Source organism: Thermobia domestica, chromosome 4, assembly GCF_964235325.1.
Source record: "Thermobia domestica chromosome 4, izTheDome1.hap1.1, whole genome shotgun sequence".
Lineage (NCBI taxonomy): Eukaryota > Metazoa > Arthropoda > Insecta > Zygentoma > Lepismatidae > Thermobia > Thermobia domestica.
In genome coordinates this window covers 271,768,854-271,790,036 of record NC_137457.1, presented here as the reverse complement: position 1 = coordinate 271,790,036, position 21,183 = coordinate 271,768,854, and the positions used below count along the sequence as shown (strand labels likewise).

Genomic DNA, 21,183 nt, shown 5'->3' with positions numbered 1-21,183 from the left:
TGGAACCGAAATACCCATTGTGATGATACTTTAGACAGGCGCAGACAAATGAACTCTATGATGAAAACTGAATTGTAACTAACAGCCAGTTCAGACATTGTTGCGCTGATGGTAATTTGGCAATCATATTGAACTGGCTCTGCAACCTTTTTTTCTTTTTTTTCTCCTCATTAAGTTACTATAAATTGCAGAATATTTTGTTGTGTATTAAATACGTAATAATAATAATAATAATAATAAAACCTAACCCGCGCTAGCTATCTGGTATCTATTTTTTGAAGTAACGGAAACATGGTAATATGTGAACTCCGTAACAGTTTAACACTTACGATTACTATGAAAATATATTAATAATTATTAATATAATTTAGTACCCTGATGCCCGGTTGCACCAACCGAGGATTAATCCGTGGATAGGGATTAAACTAAAGTTTATCATCGAAGTGAGGATAATGTGTTGCGCCAACACTGATCTGAAGATTATATTGCCAAATCGTCGAATTAAGATTAGCCATCGAAAACGGGAGTTTAATCCTTGATAACGTCGTGATCAGCTGTAAGTAGAGTGAATATGCTTGCAAAAGATTTGGATATTTTAGATGAATCTGAAGTGCTCGAACAGATAGAATATGCTATCCGACCTAGAAGAATAATGAGACAGGGAAGATCCTTTTGAGTACTTCAACGATGATGCATTTTGTAATCGTTTTCTCCTGTCGAATTACTCTTGTTTTGTTGCAGGATTGCTTGCAGAAGATTATATCAATAACTTGGCTGTTTATGTGGTTATGTGGATATAAATGGTGTTACTGTGCTTATTTCAATTGTTCCTAAAGCAAGAAAGTGATATTTGTATCAATAAATATCTGTCATTACTACAATGGACCGATTAAAGTAGCATACTTGCACTAATTCATTATATTCATTAACTTATTTATTATAGTTTGTGAATTGAAGAAGTGTAGTTTTTAGTGGCTACCTAGTAGAGTTGGACATAGTAGGTTAAATTTACCTCACATTTAAGGTAATTATATTTATAAGATTCGACCTTTCTGCAAGACACTCTCTTGGGGTCAATTATATTTTATGGTATACACTACAACATTCCTTCATTTAACAGGTCTATTGGCATTTTAAATATTTACAATTTTGGTTTATTTGGGTTGAATATGCCCTTGTATATTAAATACTGCAGAAATAAGTGTGAAAAGAAAAGTAATAAACCGAAGCAGAAAATTGGAACATTAACTTTGTATGTCACAAACTAGAATTGCTCCCATCCTTACATTAAATCTGCTAGCATGTTCTGCAAATTTTACAATAAAAACTATTGATTGCTGTCATCGTGCTTCTACCAATAATCGTGCCCCTATACTTGATGTGTATATATTTTTTAAAAATGTAAGCAAATTTTCATTAGAATTTCCGGTGCACATTTACTGCACGGATCCATAGATTTGTAAAATTTACAGAACAAATTTGTAATAATATTTTAACAGACTAATGTGTTACTAATCGAAATATGTTTTCTTCTTACCTGAAGACATCCCAAATACATAGCTACGTAAAAATATATTAATGAAAATCGAACCTGTTATTCGCGTCTAGATTACTGGTCCCCCTTCCCATTGATCAGTAATAAAGACAGAAATCAACGTGCCGTGCGGGGCTCTAACCCGCCTTCACTCGCTAACGCTCGCTCGGCAGTACTGTGTAAATTAAATGTATAAACTTTAGTACAGAAAGAAATCAACCCAGCTACTGACCTACATGGGGGACCAGTAATCTAGAACCTTCCCCGTGGATTTTCCTATAAGGTAGCTATTAATCATAGTAGATGCTAATGTGCTAATTCATGCTGCGAAACGACAAAAGTCTGAGATTAAGAGGTTCACACAATTATGAAATTTACGTTAGTAATGTGTTATGTTAATTTGAGCATTTGTGCTGTATCGCCGGACTACACGAAAATCGAAACAAAAAAACTACATTTCGTTAGATTAGATTAGATAACATTATATTAGGTTAGTGTTAAGTTTAGAGTTACCCCTCCGTTTCTTTATATAAAAATTAGGAAAATTTACAGGAGAAATGCGGTAAGAAATGATGATTTGGAGTTTTTATGCGTTGTTTAGGTATGTAACTTTGGCACTAAAGTTATGTTTAATACGAGAAAAGATATGTGGAAGTGGGTACTATTTGCAAGACGCGGAAAGTTCGATGATTTAGCAGCGTGCCCATTTTATGTCAAGAACAGAACTCTTCTAACCCGTTCCTACTCCTACTCTTACTACTACTACTACTGCTTATACTATGGATCCGGATAGTACAACTGCACGTTTTGATGTTTTTACTGCTTTTTTTGTAGGTATGAAACTGGAGGAGCAACTCTAAACTTAAGCCTTAGGTTAGGTTAGGTTAGGTTGAGTTACAAGTCCGTTATCTTGAAAACAGATACGTATAAACTTTTACAGCTTGGAATAAAAAATCAATATATTCGTATAAATATGGAGTTCGGATATAGGTATGGCATAAAAACTACAGTGCAAAAAACACAAAACCACTTGTGCTAGGTGGCCACTATAAAGCACAAATGCTACATACCCAGTCGGGGCAGGGTGAAGCTAGTGGACCCACACGATAGCGCAGAAGTATATCCGAAAGGAGCGGGCGCGGAGCGGCGTGTACGCGCGCAAGCGAGGGTAGTGAAAACATGTGAATTTTGGTAATGATACGAGTTTCAATAGCACTTGTCATGGGTTCATACTAATAACTATCTGCACTGTTTGCAGAAACACATTGTCGTAGTGGCCACCTAGCAGGTTAGGATGGTTAACTTACATTTAGTTAGGATATAATTCGATAAAACTCAAATATGAGTGTCTGAACTTTGACACACACGCGCCATTTCCACACTGCCTTATCTGCCACTAAACAACCAACAACAGACACTTTCTTAATTCAACTTTTCCCATCACATGACTTTCAATAATTCTTTATCAGAAATCAAAATAAATTAACCAATTTACCCGGTATATTTCCTAAAACTGGTCCGGCGATACAGCACTTAACCCTTAATTTGGAACACAAATATACAAGCAATAAAAAATCGGGCAATTACCTATAACGTTTTTAGTAACGAACAAATACATTATTCAACATGTAAGGTAATTTGATGCCATATATAGTGTTTGCACTATCCTCGTTTATATCTATACCGACCTTTCGCTAACGCACACCCTCGCTACCGATCGGGTCACTCCTCTGCGCTCCTACCGTAACTTGTTTAGATAGCATTCATGCTTTAGTGACCATCTAGCAAGAGTTGCTTAGTGTCTTTTGCGCAATAGTTCTTATCGTATACATACACTGAAGTTCCCCTAAAATGAATCTATACAAGGGAATGCAAGTCCTTACCCAAGAATGATTATTTAAGATACAAAAAGTCGATTTACTGAAAAAGAAGTATACATATATGCAAGAAATTTGTGCTGGATCCATACGTAAATCTGCACCGCATCGCCAATTGGTAACATTATGCAAACCCGACAGTCAACTACTAAAATAAACTTTACTTTATAAAGATGACCATATTTAGGTACACCAGTGCTACTTTCTGGAATGCAATATAACCAACTGGCGACGCAAATGTAAACTTAAACTTTTTTTTTTTTTTTTTTTTTTTTTTAGCGGAACTGGCGAGGCGGTGTAGATGTAAATCTATATCAAAATTTGGATTTTAAAAAGGTGGTCTGAACGGAGTCGTGGGGGGGCGAGACGGGGACATATAACCTCATTGTTGATGTCCCCATTATTCCCCCATTCATACTCATATAACTGTTAAATACAGTGTGATGATGAGACACGGCAATATGATGAGTTAACCTAACCTAACCCTTCCTACTCTGCCCTACACTTCAAAATAATGGCCTAAATATTGATTGTAAGGTAACCTAACGTAACTTAACATAACTTACTCTACCCTACATTTGGAGCGCTTACCTCTGGTGCGTGGGGTCCCTTATTCGATCGCAGGCCAAGTCAATTTGTTTTGGACAAGATCGTGTCCGTGGGTTTTCTCAGGATACTCCTGTTTCCTCCAATTCTCATTCCACCAATTTTTCTATCATTCACTTGTCTTCCTTAGCCTGAATGGCATAAACGTGGGACGTTAAACTTAAAGATTTCATTTCATTTTTCTGCCCTATATTTTAAAATAGTGGTTAAACATTGAGCTAACGTAACCTAACCTACTCTACCCTACCCTATATTTGAAAAAATTGGCAAAGCATTGTGCTAACGTAATCTAACTTACCCTACACTACTCTACCCTACGCTACCGTATTCTACCCTAATATTCTCTACTTCTCCCTATCCTATCCTATACTTCAGTGCAAATACCGAAAGTTGGATTTTGAACAAGACGGTATTTGTGTGAAGCTTAGCGTAGTTTGTAGTCAAAAATTATTTAAGAAACATGGACTACCCACCCTTACTTGAAAATTTCTCTTAACAGCCGGATAAAGGAGTTTGATCTGCTAGAACAAAGCTATTCTTCTATTTTTTTTTTTTTTCAATTTAATATTTGAACCCTAGATATCTATATTTGATTTGGTTTGGAGTTTAGCATCCCTTTCAGCAGCGAGGCTATATAGGATGCGGTCCTACAGCTTAATGTAAGATCCGAACTACATGAGCTCTCGCCGGCTGATTTTACACGCCATTCCGCTTATCAAAAAAAAGAAAGAAAAGCGCTCGTATATATATATATATATATATGTATTGGAATATCAGAAACAGCTTCATTTTAGTATTTAATATGACTTTATTATTATTATTATTATTATTATTATTATTATTATTATTATTATTATTATTATTTGTTAAAGGACATGTTTGTCCAAAAGCATTAAAACATATCTGCCTTCCCGAGCAGTCAACTTCACCCGCTTTTTTCCCATATCTAGTACAAAAGTTACCACATGCTACGCGAGTCAGTTTTCAGTTGTTACTGCACTGTTTTAGCCAATCAAATGCATGATATCGCATGACGTCATGTCATAAACGTCATAGTTTTATACAGCTTCCGATTACTCGTTGATAAGTTAATCCTTTCTCACAAACTGTTGGTGCAACGATGTAAGATTCTTATCCAAAGATAAAAATAATCAATGGATTATCTTATCCGATCTTAATCTTCGGTTGGTGCAACCGGGCATGAATGTTATAAAATTGGTCTCGGTTAAAGTAAATTGTAACAAACAATACTTCAGAGACAATAACTATTTTGAACTATGCGTTATATGCATTGATGTGTTAAAGCAGTAAAATAGTATTAATAAAATAGTATTACTTCAGTTTATCTAAACAATTTTCATTTAAAAAAAATCAAAATTAAACTTACCAAGAAAAGTGAGATAAAGTGTACTGTGGATAAAGAAACAATTCACTGATTTTATAGGTACATAAAGGAGCAGCTCATTAACTTTATACGTTACGTAAAGGAGCAATTCACTAACGTTATAGCTACTTAAGGAAACTTATAGCTGCTTAAAAGTTATATATTCCACATAATCTTCACGAAGATAATTATAATTAAAATAGCTTAATTTTTGGTAATCCATCCGTGTTTTAGTTATTTTATTTCAATTTATGTTTCAAACGCACTGACTGTTTTCATCATCAGAGTCAGCTAATTTGAGAATTGTTATACCATTATTTTGGTAGAATTTTAATTGTAACATTTTTTATTTCAATATGAAACAATCAAGTATTATTATAATTTACAGTTTTATTCACATGTATAACTGTTTTCTTTATTATTATTATTATTATTATTATTATTATTATTATTATTATTATTATTATTATTATTATTATTATTATTATTATTATTAAAGTATTCCAAATATGACTCAGTTTTAATCCTCCCTCTCAGTCCAGTGTTCCATCACGTAATTTTATTTCCATTGCTTCTCTTAATAATCCTTTCTACCCGTGAGTGGATCTGCGTATAACCGACGCATTTTGAATCAAACCTTTTCGTGTTTTTCTAATGCATGTTGTATTAATACTGTTTTCACTGATTGATTGAATCGTATGTATCGTGTATGTTCTTCACATCGGTTTTTTATTATTTACCGCATAACGTAATTTGAAATAAAATAAATAAAATACAGATGGAATACCAAAAATTTAATTATTTTAATTAACGTAAGAAGTATATAAATTTTTCACACTTACCCGCATACAGATATAATGTATGAATATCTGCAGTATTTTAAAAACTTTTTTTTTTCAGTAAAGATTGTGACCTTTTTTTTTTCACATGTTCCTGTTTCTTATGTACTTGGTTATTGAGATTCCTTAGATGCATATATATATATATATATATATATATATATATATATATATATCCTCTTAAACGTGGGGGGCGCGGTGGCTCAGTGGTAGAGCGTTCACCTCTGGTGCTTGGGGTCCCGGGTCCCAGCCCCCGCCAAGTGAACTTTGTGGTGGACAAACACCGTGCTCGTGGGTTTTCTCGGGGTTCTCCCGTTTCCTCCCACTTTCTTCATTCCACCATTTCACTCATCTCTCATTATCACCGTCTCCTTTAGCCTAACAGGCATAACCGTGGGACGTAAAACTCAAAGATTTCATTTCATTATATCTCCTCCTAAACGTACGCTAAACATTTGTAACTTGGATAATAATTGAGGACTCGCTGTAGAAAACAATGTAACTGTCACCTTGCAATTGTTTCACTTATTTTATTTCTTTAGTACCTTTATGCCTTAGTTTGATTTTCATACTTCGTTATATGCTAGGTTGTATTTCTAAGCAATAATATTTTCTATTTTGTGACTCTTGGGCACAATTGACTATCTTTTGTCTCTACTGTTGCAGTAACTTCTGTTTTCTACAGCGAGTCTTTAATTGTCGTAACTGAATCTGTTTTTCGTTTTAGGTGCTCCTAAATAACTCCTCGCTTTTTTATATTTTAAAAACAAATTATTATATTTATAATCGTGACAGGGTGCTAAGATAACTTCAGCAACCTTCTTTCATCGATCAGTCTTAAAAAAATCAGTTCACATAAAGTTTAATTTGATCCATTCTTCACAAAACCAAAGTCACTTCATTAATTACTAATACGCGTACTAGAAGCTTTTCAGGATTAAGGATGAAAGCAGGAGGCAATCTGCTGAAATTATTTCGACATTGAACTTCATAGAAACATTGGAGCCGCTATAGCTCAGTGGTAGAGCGATCACCTCTGGTACATGGTTCGATCCCAGCTCGCGCCAAGTCAACTTCGTGGTGAACAAACACTGTGTGCGTGAGTTTTCTCGGGGCTCTCCCGTTTCCTCCCACTTTCTCTATTCCGCCATTTCATTCATTTCTCATCATCATCTCCTTAAGCCTAACCAGCATAACCGTAGGACGTAAAACTTAGAGAATTTTTATAGAAACATTATGGGAGCATTAACAGGTTAGTGAGTTTTTCTTTAGCAAATACACTATGTGCCAAACATTACATGTATTACAAAATAGAGATACTTTCATTGGGTAACTACAGTCTTGCATAATAAAAATAAGCACAATTGTTGGTAATACTGAATGTGTAAGTCTTCTTTGTCGACTATTGGTAATCTGGATCACGTCAATCTTTGTAGTAAAAAGAAGCTGGTAATAAATATACAGTCTTAGTTTCTCTTTTTGAAAATTTTCAGTCCACATTTAAAAGAGGATCAAATTTAGACCAATTACCATAACATTTGTATTTATTATTATTTCAGGTGTAATGTCTGTGGAAAAAAGTTCCCTGCGCGGCAGCTACTAGTTCGTCATCAGTATACACATGTGCCAGATACTCAGGATATGTATCCATGTGCCCTCTGCAACAAAACGTTTCAAGGCTGGGTGACGTTCCAAGAGCACCAGATGATGCATTTCTTACGAGAAGATCATACACCTGTCACGTGTAATCTCTGTGGACAAATGTAAGTAGTTTGATATTTCTATATCAAATTGTTTATTGATAGGGTGATGATTTCGCGACAAAACTCTTGAAAACACAGTCGTGGTTATATGGTTAAAATATACACCTTCGGTGCGGAAGACTCATACTATAGTTCTGGTGGAATTTATATTCCCGGATCTCATGTTAATCTAAAGGTTCACGTATCATCAAACTTCGGTGCTAAGAAACTTTAAAAGTCAGAACCAAGTAACCAACCAAACTATTAGACTGAAGAATTAATTCATTTCAGGGATCATATACTTCTTTAGCACAGTGACGGCTAGTGCGGGCCACGACAAAATAAATATCATTCTTGGAAGCCATTTTACATTTTACTTGCCCCACCACTGAGGCGACGGTTCACTAAATGTACCGCTGTTCTGTTCTGTATTATCCTCTTCGTTGTTTCGTGAATCTAGTCCAATTAGATTAGAATTAGGAATTCTACAGGGTGTCTGAACAGGAACTCCCTAGTTTTAAGTATAAATTTAATTGGGAAATGAATGAAAATTTACATCAATGACTACATATCATGAAAGAGAATTTCTTCAAGTTTTGTTTAATGTTGGTAGACTTCAACGTGGGATCCATTTGTGGCCCTGCACACGTCGAGACAATATTCCACACTCTCGCCACGTATTCACCGGTTTCCTTGGAAGACTTAAGCCAATGACGGATAGTTTTTGCTGTAGATGGTTCACCACCATACTGACGTCTAAAATTACGTTGTACTATTATAACTGACTCAGTTTTCACAAGCCAAATAACACACTGCGTTTTCTGTTGCGGAGTACACATTGTTGCTGAGTTGCTCTGCACTGCACGCCTGCCTGGACTGAACTGAGGAAACAGAGGAAAAAAACAGCACTGGTGCCGTCTCAAGGTCAAGCAGACCTGCCAACTGCAGGGAAGTCAAACTTGGAGAGTTGATGAATCAAGCACCACAAACTAGAATAGTGTATGTCACTTTGTACAGATTCTAGGACACATTAAAACTAGGGAGGTTTTTTTTTTTTTTTTTTTCAAACACACTGTATTTCTGTTCATTCGGCGTCTATGGTCAGGTTAGCCTGTCACGTATTAGGGATTACGTCCCTCGGCGATCACACTGTCCGGGAAATCGGGGAGGAAGAAAAGAATGGGGAACGAAGTACGCACTTGGAACTATTATGAGGTATTATCCCGGCCTAATGTGAATGAGGAAAATTCGGGAAAACCTCTCAGAATGGCTGGCCCGAAAAAAATCTTTTTAGTTTTTTCTACCAAGTGTTCCCAGCATGAGTCGAATTCAGGATCGCCCGCACCAAAGGCGAGAACATTAGTGACCACAGGACGCGTGTCCAGTCTAGTCCAATTCGAGTCTCTTGAAAGTAAGTCTGTGAAATCTACATATTTCTAAACATCAGCCCATTACCGATGGCACAATAGGCTTTGTAGCCAAGAGTTAAAGAAAATATTTTCACAGTTTAATTTAAAGTCAAATCTCAATTAAAGTATACTATGAAGATAAACTATATTCTTCCTATTAAACTGAAAAAAGAACAAAAAATCCATTTTTCATTTTTATTCGCGGACCAGATACTCATACTCGCGAGCCGCATTTACCCATCACTGTTTTTACATACATACATACATACATACATACATACATATATATATACATACATACATACATATATATATATATATATACATACATACATATATATATATATGTCTGTGTGTGTGTGTGTGAAAATACATAGTTTGTTTCATGATATAGAGATCCATTACAACCCCTTTTTGGCAAAATTGCTAACATACGTAGTGTCTATACCCGTGATGACGGATTAAATTCTTGCCTCGGGAACAAACCTGACTAGTAGTAATATCTCTTTTAGTAGTAGATTCCTTTAATATAGCTTCGGTTCTAAAAACTATCGTTAAATTCCAATTAACGTCATATTGTAGAAGTTAAAAACTTACCACCATCACTGACCAGTAGGGTGCAGCGAGAAAATCAAATTTTTGAGTATCGAACTGTAATAGGGCTCAAAATTGCGTATTTGCGTGCTAATCAATGGAAAAATAACGAAAAAATCAAACGTTGGATCTTCAGATCGCGCAAACGGCCTAAAGTTGGAAAAAAATGACAAAAACACCAAAATTCACCTTTACGAAAAAAAAAAAAAAAAAAAATCAGATTTTCGAGTATCGAATTCTAATAGGGCTCAAGAGTTACGTATTCGCGTACTAACCAATAGGAAAATAACGAAAAAAATCACACTTTGGATCTTCAGTTCGCATCAACGGCCTAAAGTTTAAAAAAAAAAAATGAAAACATCAAATGAAATTTACCTTTACGCAAGAAATACAAGATTACATTTTTTTCATTTCCATAGCGTCTAAGTATTTTATTTTAGTGGCGTGAGGTCATGTTTGTCAATAATTCGTTAATGTGAGTGATTTTATACATTTTATTTTCATAATGATTTTGCAGCTCTTCGCCCATTTCTGAACATTCTTTTTTCATAAAATGGCGCAGAACTCACCACGAGGAGGTACCTGTAATAAGAGTTCCACCCACACCCTACCCAACCATCCTACCAATTAGGGTGTGCTAAATTATATTGTTTTATTCAAGGATTTAGCATTAAAATCGATTTTTTTTAAATCAAATTTTGGCATTATGAGTCTTGAGAGCAATGTTGTTCTAATGTTGTCATGTCTTTTTTCTGTCCGTACACTTTTCCTGCAGACCCTGTGACAAGTTTGACACATCTTTCAACTTCCTGAGTATGGCATGGAAAATTTAAGAAGTCAAACTCATGAGCAGATTTGTCATATATAAGTGATAAAATAGTTTCTGTTGTTAAGCTTTCGAGCACTGGAAGGGGAGATAGCTTACATTTTCTCCAATTTGTCAGCTCACTGTAGTCCGTTGTGTCAAAATTTATGGAAGGTGCCATAAAAGTTTTAACAGATTTTCCCTTTGGATCTTGATTTCTTGCCTCTAGCACTCTCCTGTAATCTAACTCTCGTACGTGTTGTTTCTCATCCACAGTCATAGCCAACAGTATATTCTCTGGATGACAGAAGGCGTTTCTGTCAATCACAGGATCGATGATTCTTTAAATGTTGTTTGGCAACTGTCTTGTTGTTTAACTACCTTCAAGATATGCCTAGATCCGTATTTGACTGACTGATATATCTTTTTGTCCAATCAGACAGGGGAATATGTCTTTATCATATAGTTTACAACAGGGTGTCTATCGGTCACGAAAGTCACGAAAAAGTCACGAAATTAAAAAACAATCATGAAAGTCACGAAAAAGTCACGAAATTTAACTTTTGGGTTACGATTTTTTTTTAACTGTACAAATGTAAGTACAAATTGGAAAATTGTGTTCTATGAAACGTCAAAATTCACCACCAAAAATGTCTCTGGTCGACTTTAGAGCTACCAAATCGCAAGCAAAGTACGTTTCTATCGCATGGATGAAAATTCGGCATAATTCGCACCCGAATTTGCTCTTGAAAATGTTAGGAAATTTTGTGATTTGGTAAAGAAAAAGTCACGAAATTTTATTTTGGAATTTTAGTAGACACCCTGTACAAGCACTTTGAGTTCTTAGTAGGATATGTTTGAGAAACGTACAAGAAAGACTAGATTTGCACATGTCAGCCATCAGGAGTGACTGAGACGTCCAGGATCTCTTATAGCCACATCTGGAGCACACTGTCCTGTCTGAATTGCTCTTATGGCACCTTTAATAAATTTTGATGTCACAGACTACAGTAAGCTGATAGATTGGAGAAAATGTAAGCTGTCTCCCCCTCCAGTACTCGAAAGCTTAACAACAGAAACTATTTTATCACTTATGTAAGACAAATCTGGTCATGAGTTTGACTTCTTAAATTTTCCATGCCATACTCATGAAGTTGAAACATATGTCAAACTTGTCAGAGAGCCTGCAGGAAAAGTGTACGGACAAGAAAACAGGGATGGCAATCATTAGAGCAAGATTGTTCTCAAGACTCACTATGCCAAAATTTAATTTAAAAAAAAAAAATCGATTTTAAGGCTAAATCCTTGAATAAATCAACATAATTTAGCACACCCTAATTGGTAGGATGGTTGGGTAGAAAATCGAGTATCAAGTCCTCGCCAGTCCAATAGATAAACTTTGGGTGTTATTTTATCATTAATTACTCAAATAATTGTAAATTGTACATACAGTAGAGTATCGATTATCCGAGCTAATGTGGACCGGATCTAACTCGGATAAGCAAAAAGACGGTTAACACGGATGTATTCATAAGAAATTGTACATTATTTATTATTATTGTTAATTGCTTATTTCTCTTTATTATTACTGTATTTATTATTTTTATTGGACATACAGTACAGTACCTACATACATACATAAGAAATTAGCCATTTTCTCTAGTCACCAACAGTCACTTTACCAATCACTTACCACCTTTTTGATAGTTTCATCCCGATCTAATCGTTTAATAGCTGTAAGCTTATCTTCTAATGATAAAATAACGCGTTTTATTTTTCCAGCCATTCCCACAAATAGTCACGAGAACTAGAAGAAACACTCACCGCCGCTCACACTGCTCTGTTGTTAGACAAAATATGTCTTTTGTGACTTCGGCGAAAAAAACTTAATACTCAAGAAGACGTAAGCTCGTTGGCTCAACAATTAAAGCTCGCTGGCTTAGATATGGGAACGTCGGGCGGGGGTCGTTATCTTTACGCTAGCTTCATTTTTCGCTTTGTTGCTGAAACAAAAGCCTGCAGACTACTTATTGTTGTAGCCAGACTAGTTTTTAAAAGTTTGTTTTGTTTGTTTGGACTAAGCTCGAATAACACGGAAACTCAGTTAATTGAAACTCAGATAATCGTAACTCTACTGTAGTTTAATTTTCTTTCTTTCCTGCTGTCCTTATAATGTCGAAACAATACTTTTTCAGCTTTGGAAATAAATACATTTTGTTGAGTCACAAGGAGCGAGTGCATGACGGGATTCTGCAGCCAGCGCTTCCCCCACCTCCTTTACCGCCTCCTCCACAACAACTGCAAGCCCCACCTCCTGCTCCTCCGCCACCATCATTACACGAAGCAGCAGCGGCTACAAAAATTCTGCTGGAACAAACGTTACAACAGCAACTTCAGCAACAGCAGCAAATCCAGCAGCAGCAACAGCTAGCCCAACAGCAGCAGCAAATCCAGCAGCACTTACAACAAGCTTTTGCCAATCAGAGTAATTGGGGAAACAGTAATGCAGAGGCTGGGAATTCACAACAAACGCAACAGCCGCAAACAACGCCAGCGCCACCTCAACAGCCACCACCACCATTGCAACAGCAGCCACCGCCGTTACAACAGCAGCCACCCCCATTACAACAGCAGTCACCACCATCACAGCAACAGCAGCAACAACAACAACAACAGCAGCAGCAGCAGCAGCAAGGACAGTGGACGAACTCCAGTGAAATCGGGAATTTCCCCTGTGATGTATGCGGGAAAATGTAAGTATTACTTTCTTTTAATTCTGTTTAGTATTAGATTTCTCATGACTGAAAATATTAAAATTATGTAGTTATAAAATATATTTATTCTAACAATGAGGATTATTGGAGTGCTCGGGTTAGAAATACATTCTACAGGTGTACGAACAGACGAACTAAATTTTCAGGCTTAAATATTGAATTATAATTAATTACACAGGTCTGCAAAAAGAAAACAATTCTAAGCTGCTTGGGTTTAGTTAACTGATTCATGTGTGTTGGGGTGCGCTGAACCCAGGAATGACAACCGTTTTGTCCTGGAACGTTTGGGTTTCGAACAAACGAGTGGTCATTGTTGAACAAAAATATAAACACAACTATGCGATTTACGGAAACACCATTAACAGCGTAACACAAATTAATGTACAGAAACACGCACATACGTGAAGATAAAAAAGTAATACCACCCTCAATCAGATTGCTTGTGAAATCGTCTTTTTCAAAGGTCAAACTTCGTTTGGAGCTTGTCTTTTTGTAGGTGGCTGCCGGAAGATCCCTAAATAACATCCAGCAGTAGTCTGCCATCATCGTAACACTCCAGTTCCCCTGATACCGTCGTTCCATTTCTTTGATATCTTGATGGAAACGCTCCCCCTGCTCTTCACTCACTGCTCCCACATTGTCAGGAAAGTAGTCAAGGTGGGAGTTGAGAAAATGGACTTTTAAGCTCATAGAGAAACCAAGCTTTCGAAACGCGTGCAGCATTTTTCCCATCATTTCCTTGTATTGTGGGTCCTTTCGGTTTCCCAAAAAAGTCTTGATGACCACAGTAAAAGTAACCCAAGCCTCTTTTTGAGTTGGAGTCATTGAACTGATGAAGTCTTTGTCGGATATGAGTTTTCTAATATCAGGGCCAACAAAAACCCGCGTACCGCGCACTCGTAGTATTTGAGCAACATAGAGTGTAGCCAGAACTACTTACCAACGTTTTTACAAATCTAAGATGTAATGTTACTAAATTCATTTTAATGTTTATTGTTTTTGGTTTTTCTTTTTAATCTCGTACTCTCATTCATGACACGTTAAAATGTGTCAGTGATCCTCATCCGGACCAATATACATGTATTTTCATGTTTTGAGGAGCACAAATACATTTAATCTTCCATGTTAATTTTTATTTTCGTGTGATGCATTTGCAATTTAGCGATTTCCAGCTACCTGTTTGATCACGTTACATTTCGATTGTGCAAAAACTTGACGTCCCAGGAAGAAACGGGCCCATTTTTGACTTCGGTGCACCCAGAAGTGTAAAAACCAGCTAAACTTGTTCAAACAGCATTTTGGTTGCAGACCTGTGTTATCTATATTATTTATCTCCTTCAAACACCATTATCGGTGAAAGTATAGGTGCACCAGACATAAAAAGTGCTAGTGTGTTACAAGTGCAAAATTGTTTTATGCTTTAAATGGTATATATATAATTATTCTGTAATAGTGTAGTTTGACGATAGGTATGTATAGTCTCTAAATGGTCTGTAATCTCATTTTGTTTTAAGCCAAAATTATTTTATACTTTTCTCTTAGTTTTCTTTTATGATCCAGATAATAAACTGCCGCCATTTGCATTATAAAGTCTGAGTTGGATTTTTAAGAAATTGTGTTATTTTTATAATTATATTGTATCTTACTTTGAGTAAATGTCAAAGTTTGTTTGTAGTTGTATCAAGTATGTTTTGCATAATAATTGAAATTATAGTGAATTCAAAATTAGTTATATTTAATCAGTAATTGAGTTGATTGTCACTTGTTTTTTACACTTTGTATCGCAGTCGATGTTGTAATAATTGATTTCCCACTAATAATTAATTTACTGTCACTGTTGATCCAAATAGAATAACTAAAGTAGTACAAAATAATGGTAAATGATTCAAAAATCCAGCCCAGTCGGTCGCCATCTTGCACTCCATATTATTTATGCTTTATAATATATGTTATATGCAGGTGCTAGTTATCTACAAGAACTATATTTTTATTATTACAAAAGGCTATGTTTAAATACTTTTCATTGTTCAGTTTGTATAATCGCGGGACAACAAATTGTTTTTACTTCTGATTTGACAGAAGTGGAAATGGAACTTAAGTTTGGTTTCGATGGAAATAAAGCATTCAGTGAGTTTTCTCTTTTGAATCTCAACACTGATAATAATAATAATAATAATAATAATAATAATAATAATAATAATAATAATAATAATAAATTTGGATTGCGTTTTTTGAGAAACTAGATGCAAAAGCCTGTTCAAAGTAATATAATATACAGTAATACAATATTATATATATTGTATATTATTGCTGTATATTATATAGGCTCGTATATAGCAAATATCGAGGTACATAGTTTTCTTGTTTAAAATTCTTGGTATTTGTCTGTTTCGAAATCGGTAGTTCTATATTTTACAAGGCCATGAAGAAAATTCTTGGCGTTTTTGATGTTCCATTAATCATGCACTCACAGAAAAGAAACGAAATGACGCACGACCTTGCCATGCGATTGGAAGTCACTCTGACCATCGGCTTTCAGTAATACAGGCATATTGCGCACATACAGCAATCATAGCTCATCCAGTGTCGAAGAGGAATAGAGGTATCGAAGCAGCTTGTTCGTGTTGCGTGTTGTATGACGTTAAAATGAGCCTGTTAGCTGCTGCATACGTCAGGCATTTGGAGAGAATGCGTGAAGGAACGCACCGCCAGGCATTGGTTCCAGAAATTTCGTTCGGGAGATGTGCGACTTTCGGATGAACCTCGCATTGGACTACTGCATGTGTTGGATTAGAAGGCCCTGAAAACAACCATCGAGGGGACAGTGGTCTAACGTGCGAAGAACTTGCAGAAAGGCTCCATGTTTCCGCTGAAACAGACTACACCTGTATGGGAGAGGGAAGTTATACAAGTTAAGCAACTGGGTATCCCATACATCGTTGCCAGCCAACAAGGAACAACTAATGACTACCCGTCTGTCCTCACTCACTCGGGACGTGAATACACCAATCGTAGATCACTTGCTCACTGGTGGCAAAAAGTTGTCTTCTATGACACTTCCAAACGAATCAGACATTGGCTGTCGCCACGTACCCCTGTTCCTCACATCTCAAGACCACCTCTGCACTCACGGTGCACCTCTGCACACTCTGTATGGTGGAATTGTCGGCAGGTGGTTTATTACGGGCTCTTCCAACTGGTCAGATCATCACTGCTGGCAAATAGGACCCGGGGACCCTTCAGCGACTTGGCTGGGAGACACTGCCATGTACCATATTTACCGGACCTTGAGCCAACAGATTACTGCCTGTTTCATTCCCTCGAACCCTCCTCCGATTGAGATCTTACGCAAATGAGGGAGCCTGCGGAACGCACTCACGCACTTCTTTGCATCCACGACCGCCGAGTCTGTTCAGCTGCAGGAACATTGGCAAAAGGTGTTGGATGCTGATGGAGATTACTTCGAAATCTGAAGGTACGTACCATCCACAGTATTGGTCTTTGCTTTGAACATTTTTGGTTACCTTGTATTAATAAAGTTTATAAAATCTTTACTGATTTCCCGAAAGTTGCCATTTTATGTTTGTGCCCTTATTGGAAGTAACTTCTCTATACAATATATGTAGCAGAAACTTAGGAATAAAAGGAGGCGACAGGTCTGAGCAGGTGTAATTGATTTTTTCCATCTTACTTGATATTTCATACTTTACGAAAATGAGATTACTGTAATCCGAAATTTGGTATTATTATACACGGTTTTACTTTGATAGATTGCCGAAAACAATCTTGAGAGTTTGTCATCAGTAGATTTAGTATAGGTACTAATATATAAATATCGCATGTTCTATTAATAAACTAGAGAATTTAACAAACGTTTAAAGCTGTTCAGTGGGGGAAATATATATAGTGCGTGTGTGTGTGTGTGTGTGTAAGCAGACTGGAAATGAGAAGGAATGTGCGGGGATGGCGTCCCCTTATAAAAAGTTCAAGAAGATAAGGCCATAGGAAAAACTTACAACAATAATATTTAATGTGTTCTTTGGGCTCGCATCTATCCTGAGGTGTCTGTTTTTGATGATGCTGTGAGTCGAAGGGAGAATAGCTAATGAAAAAAAAAAAAAAAAAAAAAAAAAACAGAAAATGGACGGAACATAATTACACAGTGGAAAAGAGTATGTTAGGAATGGGAGTGAGTAAACTAACTACTCTGTGGCTTGTGGAATTCGAAGATCCAATTAGAAAACAAAAACAATGAAAATAAATAAATAGCGGAATTAAATAATAAAAACACTACTACAACTTCCGCCTTGTAAAGCGTCCTCGATTTCCAAACTATGTTGAAGTAGTACGAATTGTTTCTTAAATCACAATGCAATAATATAATTTTGTTTTCATACATATATATTTTTTATTTCTATAGTCTTATAATAGTAGTTTCTCTGTACTAGTGATTTATTATGATTTTATATTTCAAAAAAAATTATTTTTACTGTATATTATTTATAAAATACTAATATTTAGCTACTTGTAATTTCTGCAGCAGAAATATGTACACTCATGTCTAAAATTATTGTCACATATCTATAACTGTCTTCTTGTAAGAATATAATTTGATAATGATTTTGCAGGGTACTTTTAATACTGATACTACGTGTATAATCAGAAAATGTATATTTGTGGTAAATTTCATAGGAAAAGAATTATAAATACGAAAACTAGAATGAGTGAAACAAAATGTTGATAAATGGACAAGAAAGTTTTATTTTCGTTTTATTGTTCCTATTTACTGCTCTTTTGACATGAACTTTTACAAATACATGTCATTGCCGATTATACACATATTAACATTATAAGAAATACCGGGCGAATTCGCTATGAAATTATACTCCTACAACATATTTATAGACATGCGACAATGATTTTGGACATGAGTGTACATTACAGTCCATATGTTTACTACGAAGACACTGAAACATTTGTACACCATTTTCTTCATTTTTCAGTGAGCCGATGATCTCCAACATAGTCATGTTTCACTGCATATAGTGTTTCTCAGAGCGCTATAACTATCGGAATCAGCAAACTAATATTTTAAATATATAATACCTTTTAGTGTAATCATTTTGTTATACAGTGGTTAATATTGTATCTGTTATGTTTGTAGATTGAAGACGAAGATTTCGTTAAACCGGCACAAGGAGGGACATCAAGGAATATCATTCACTTGCCTGGATTGTGATCGGACGTTCAGCACCAAGTATGCCTTGCGCTCTCACAGTCTGGTTCACAGTGACACAAGGCCTTTCCCGTGTGTTTTCTGTGAAAAATCTTTCAAACGAAACAAAGATCTTCAGGTAAGTTGTACTACTACTACTACTACTAATAATAATAATAATAAATTTAAGTGCTAAGAACAGCGTTAGCCAAGTATAGTACTGTACAAGGTAATTAAATATTTTGTGCATAATACAATTTAAAGTCTTAAAATTAAATGTTGGTACCATATAAGAGTATAATATTTCATAGTTTAAAACTGAGTCATACAAAGTGAAATATAACAAAGTAAAACCACTAAAATAGCCCTAATCTTAATAATTAGATTAGAGAATCATGTATCAATTGTTACTATAATAGGATAAAACATTATAAAAGTACTAAAAACTTAACACAACCCAAGTTTCTAAGAGTCAGACCTTCTATTATTGAACATAGTTCTTTGATCCGTTCTTACACTAGAAATTTGCTTTTCTTACTCTGAGAGTTGGTACTTTGTATGAGATATTATTTACAAGATATTGATTGTATATTTCATTTTCTAGTATGGACTCAAATCGTAATGCTTGTTGTTCTCTTCTTTGTGATAAAAGGTCTACATTAAAAACCTCTAATAATCTTTCGTAGCCACAATAATAGTGGTACAAATGTAAATGGAAATATACATATTTTATAAAACTTTTTAGGGTCTTTTCTATTTTATCATTATTTGTGCTGCTAATGTTTGACCAAATCGCACTTGCGAATTCAAGTTTAGGTCTGACAAGAATTTTATATAGTCTTATATATGTGCGGTGGTTCTTGAAATTTGACCAGTTTCTAAGTAAATTACTTGTTGCGTTGTTTGCCTGCTTGATAACGTCATTCACATGAAGGTTGAATGTGAGTTGATGATCAAAAGTTACTCCAAGGTTCCTAACAGGTTCTACCTTCTCTATAGTTTTACTTTTATATACCCTGTCTGATCAAAAGTACCCGGACACGTAGTGATACGAAGTCGGACAGTCTTGAGGCAGATAATAGAGTGCTGGTCCCCCTTTTGTGTTGGTTGCCCTTATTCGGCCTGCACACATCTAGGGAGACTGTCTACCAGTTTTTGATATGTGGCAATAGGGATGGACGTACATGCGTCCATCAGAGCTGAAGTGAGTTCTTGCACGGAAGATGATCGTCTTGGCTGGCTACGTAATTTGCGTTCCAGTTCGTCCCAAAGGGCCTCAATGGGATTGAAATCGGTGCTCTGAGAGGCCAGTCCAGTTTTTGAATGCCCATTTCGCCAAACCATGGGTGTATAAGTCTCAATGTGTGACTGAGGCAGTTGTTCTGCTGGAAGAGAAATGCCCCCCCCCCCCCCCCCCCCCGAAATATGCCATAGAGTTTGGGGAGCAGCATTGTCGAGAATGTCCAGATACTTCTTAGTCCTTGTTTCCCACAACACGAACTAAGGGACCCAGTCCAAACCATGAAAAACACCCCACACCATGACGCTGCTACCACCAAACTTGATAGTAGGCACAATGTAGGCATTGCAGAAGCGCTCGCTGGGCATCCGCCACACCCAGACCCGTCCATAGAACTGCCAGATTGTATACCGGGATTCGTCACTCCACAGAGCACGTTTCCACATGTCCAACGTCCAATGTCCGTGAGCTTTGCATCATTGCAATCGACGCTTTGCATTTTGGAGACTGATTTTCGGCTTGTGCACGGCTGCACGACCAATCCCAAGGTTTTTAACTCGCAACGAACACTTCTGCTACTAGCACTAACGCCCGATGCGCTTTGAAACTCCTGTGTGATTTCTACCAACGAGGACTTGCGATTTTGTTTCACTACACGTTTGAGCGATCTTTGACTGCGTTCAGTAAGTACTTTCAGCCTGCCATTTCGTTTGTCGGTCGTTTCATTGCCTCGACGTATCAACTTCATAATTACATCCCCCACAGTAGATTGCGGTCTCTGTAGCATGTCTGCAATTTGACGGACAGATTTCCCACTACGGTGGCATCTCACTATCATGCTACGATAAAAATCACTGAGCTCCGTATACGTACTCATTGGAGCACGATCATACACATCACTATGACTTTACAGACTACTCCCGATACTGTTCTCGGTTTCTGTCACGCGCCACTTGACGTCACCGGCCTGATCCACTTCTTCGGAGGGGTGTCCGGATACTTTGGCCAGATAGGGTATATAATAATAATAATAATAATAATAATAATAATAATAATAATAATAATAATAATAATAATAATAATAAATACATTTGTAGTATCGGTACTAAATACTCATTCGGAATAATATGATGTACGGAGAACACTAGAAAAACTTTAAGGGAA

The 21,183-nt window shown here is 36.3% G+C and overlaps 1 protein-coding gene across 1 annotated transcript in view; it reads left to right on the top strand.

Moving 5' to 3' along the window:
• Positions 1-21,183, top strand: part of LOC145684069 (uncharacterized) — a 56,507-nt gene that overhangs the window by 31,871 nt on the left and 3,453 nt on the right. Inside the window, exons 4-6 of the mRNA XM_081755922.1 lie at positions 7,800-8,003; positions 12,986-13,543; positions 18,729-18,918. Coding sequence (XP_081612048.1) covers positions 7,800-8,003; positions 12,986-13,543; positions 18,729-18,918 — 952 coding nt within the window. The remainder of the gene's footprint in view (positions 1-7,799; positions 8,004-12,985; positions 13,544-18,728; positions 18,919-21,183) is intronic.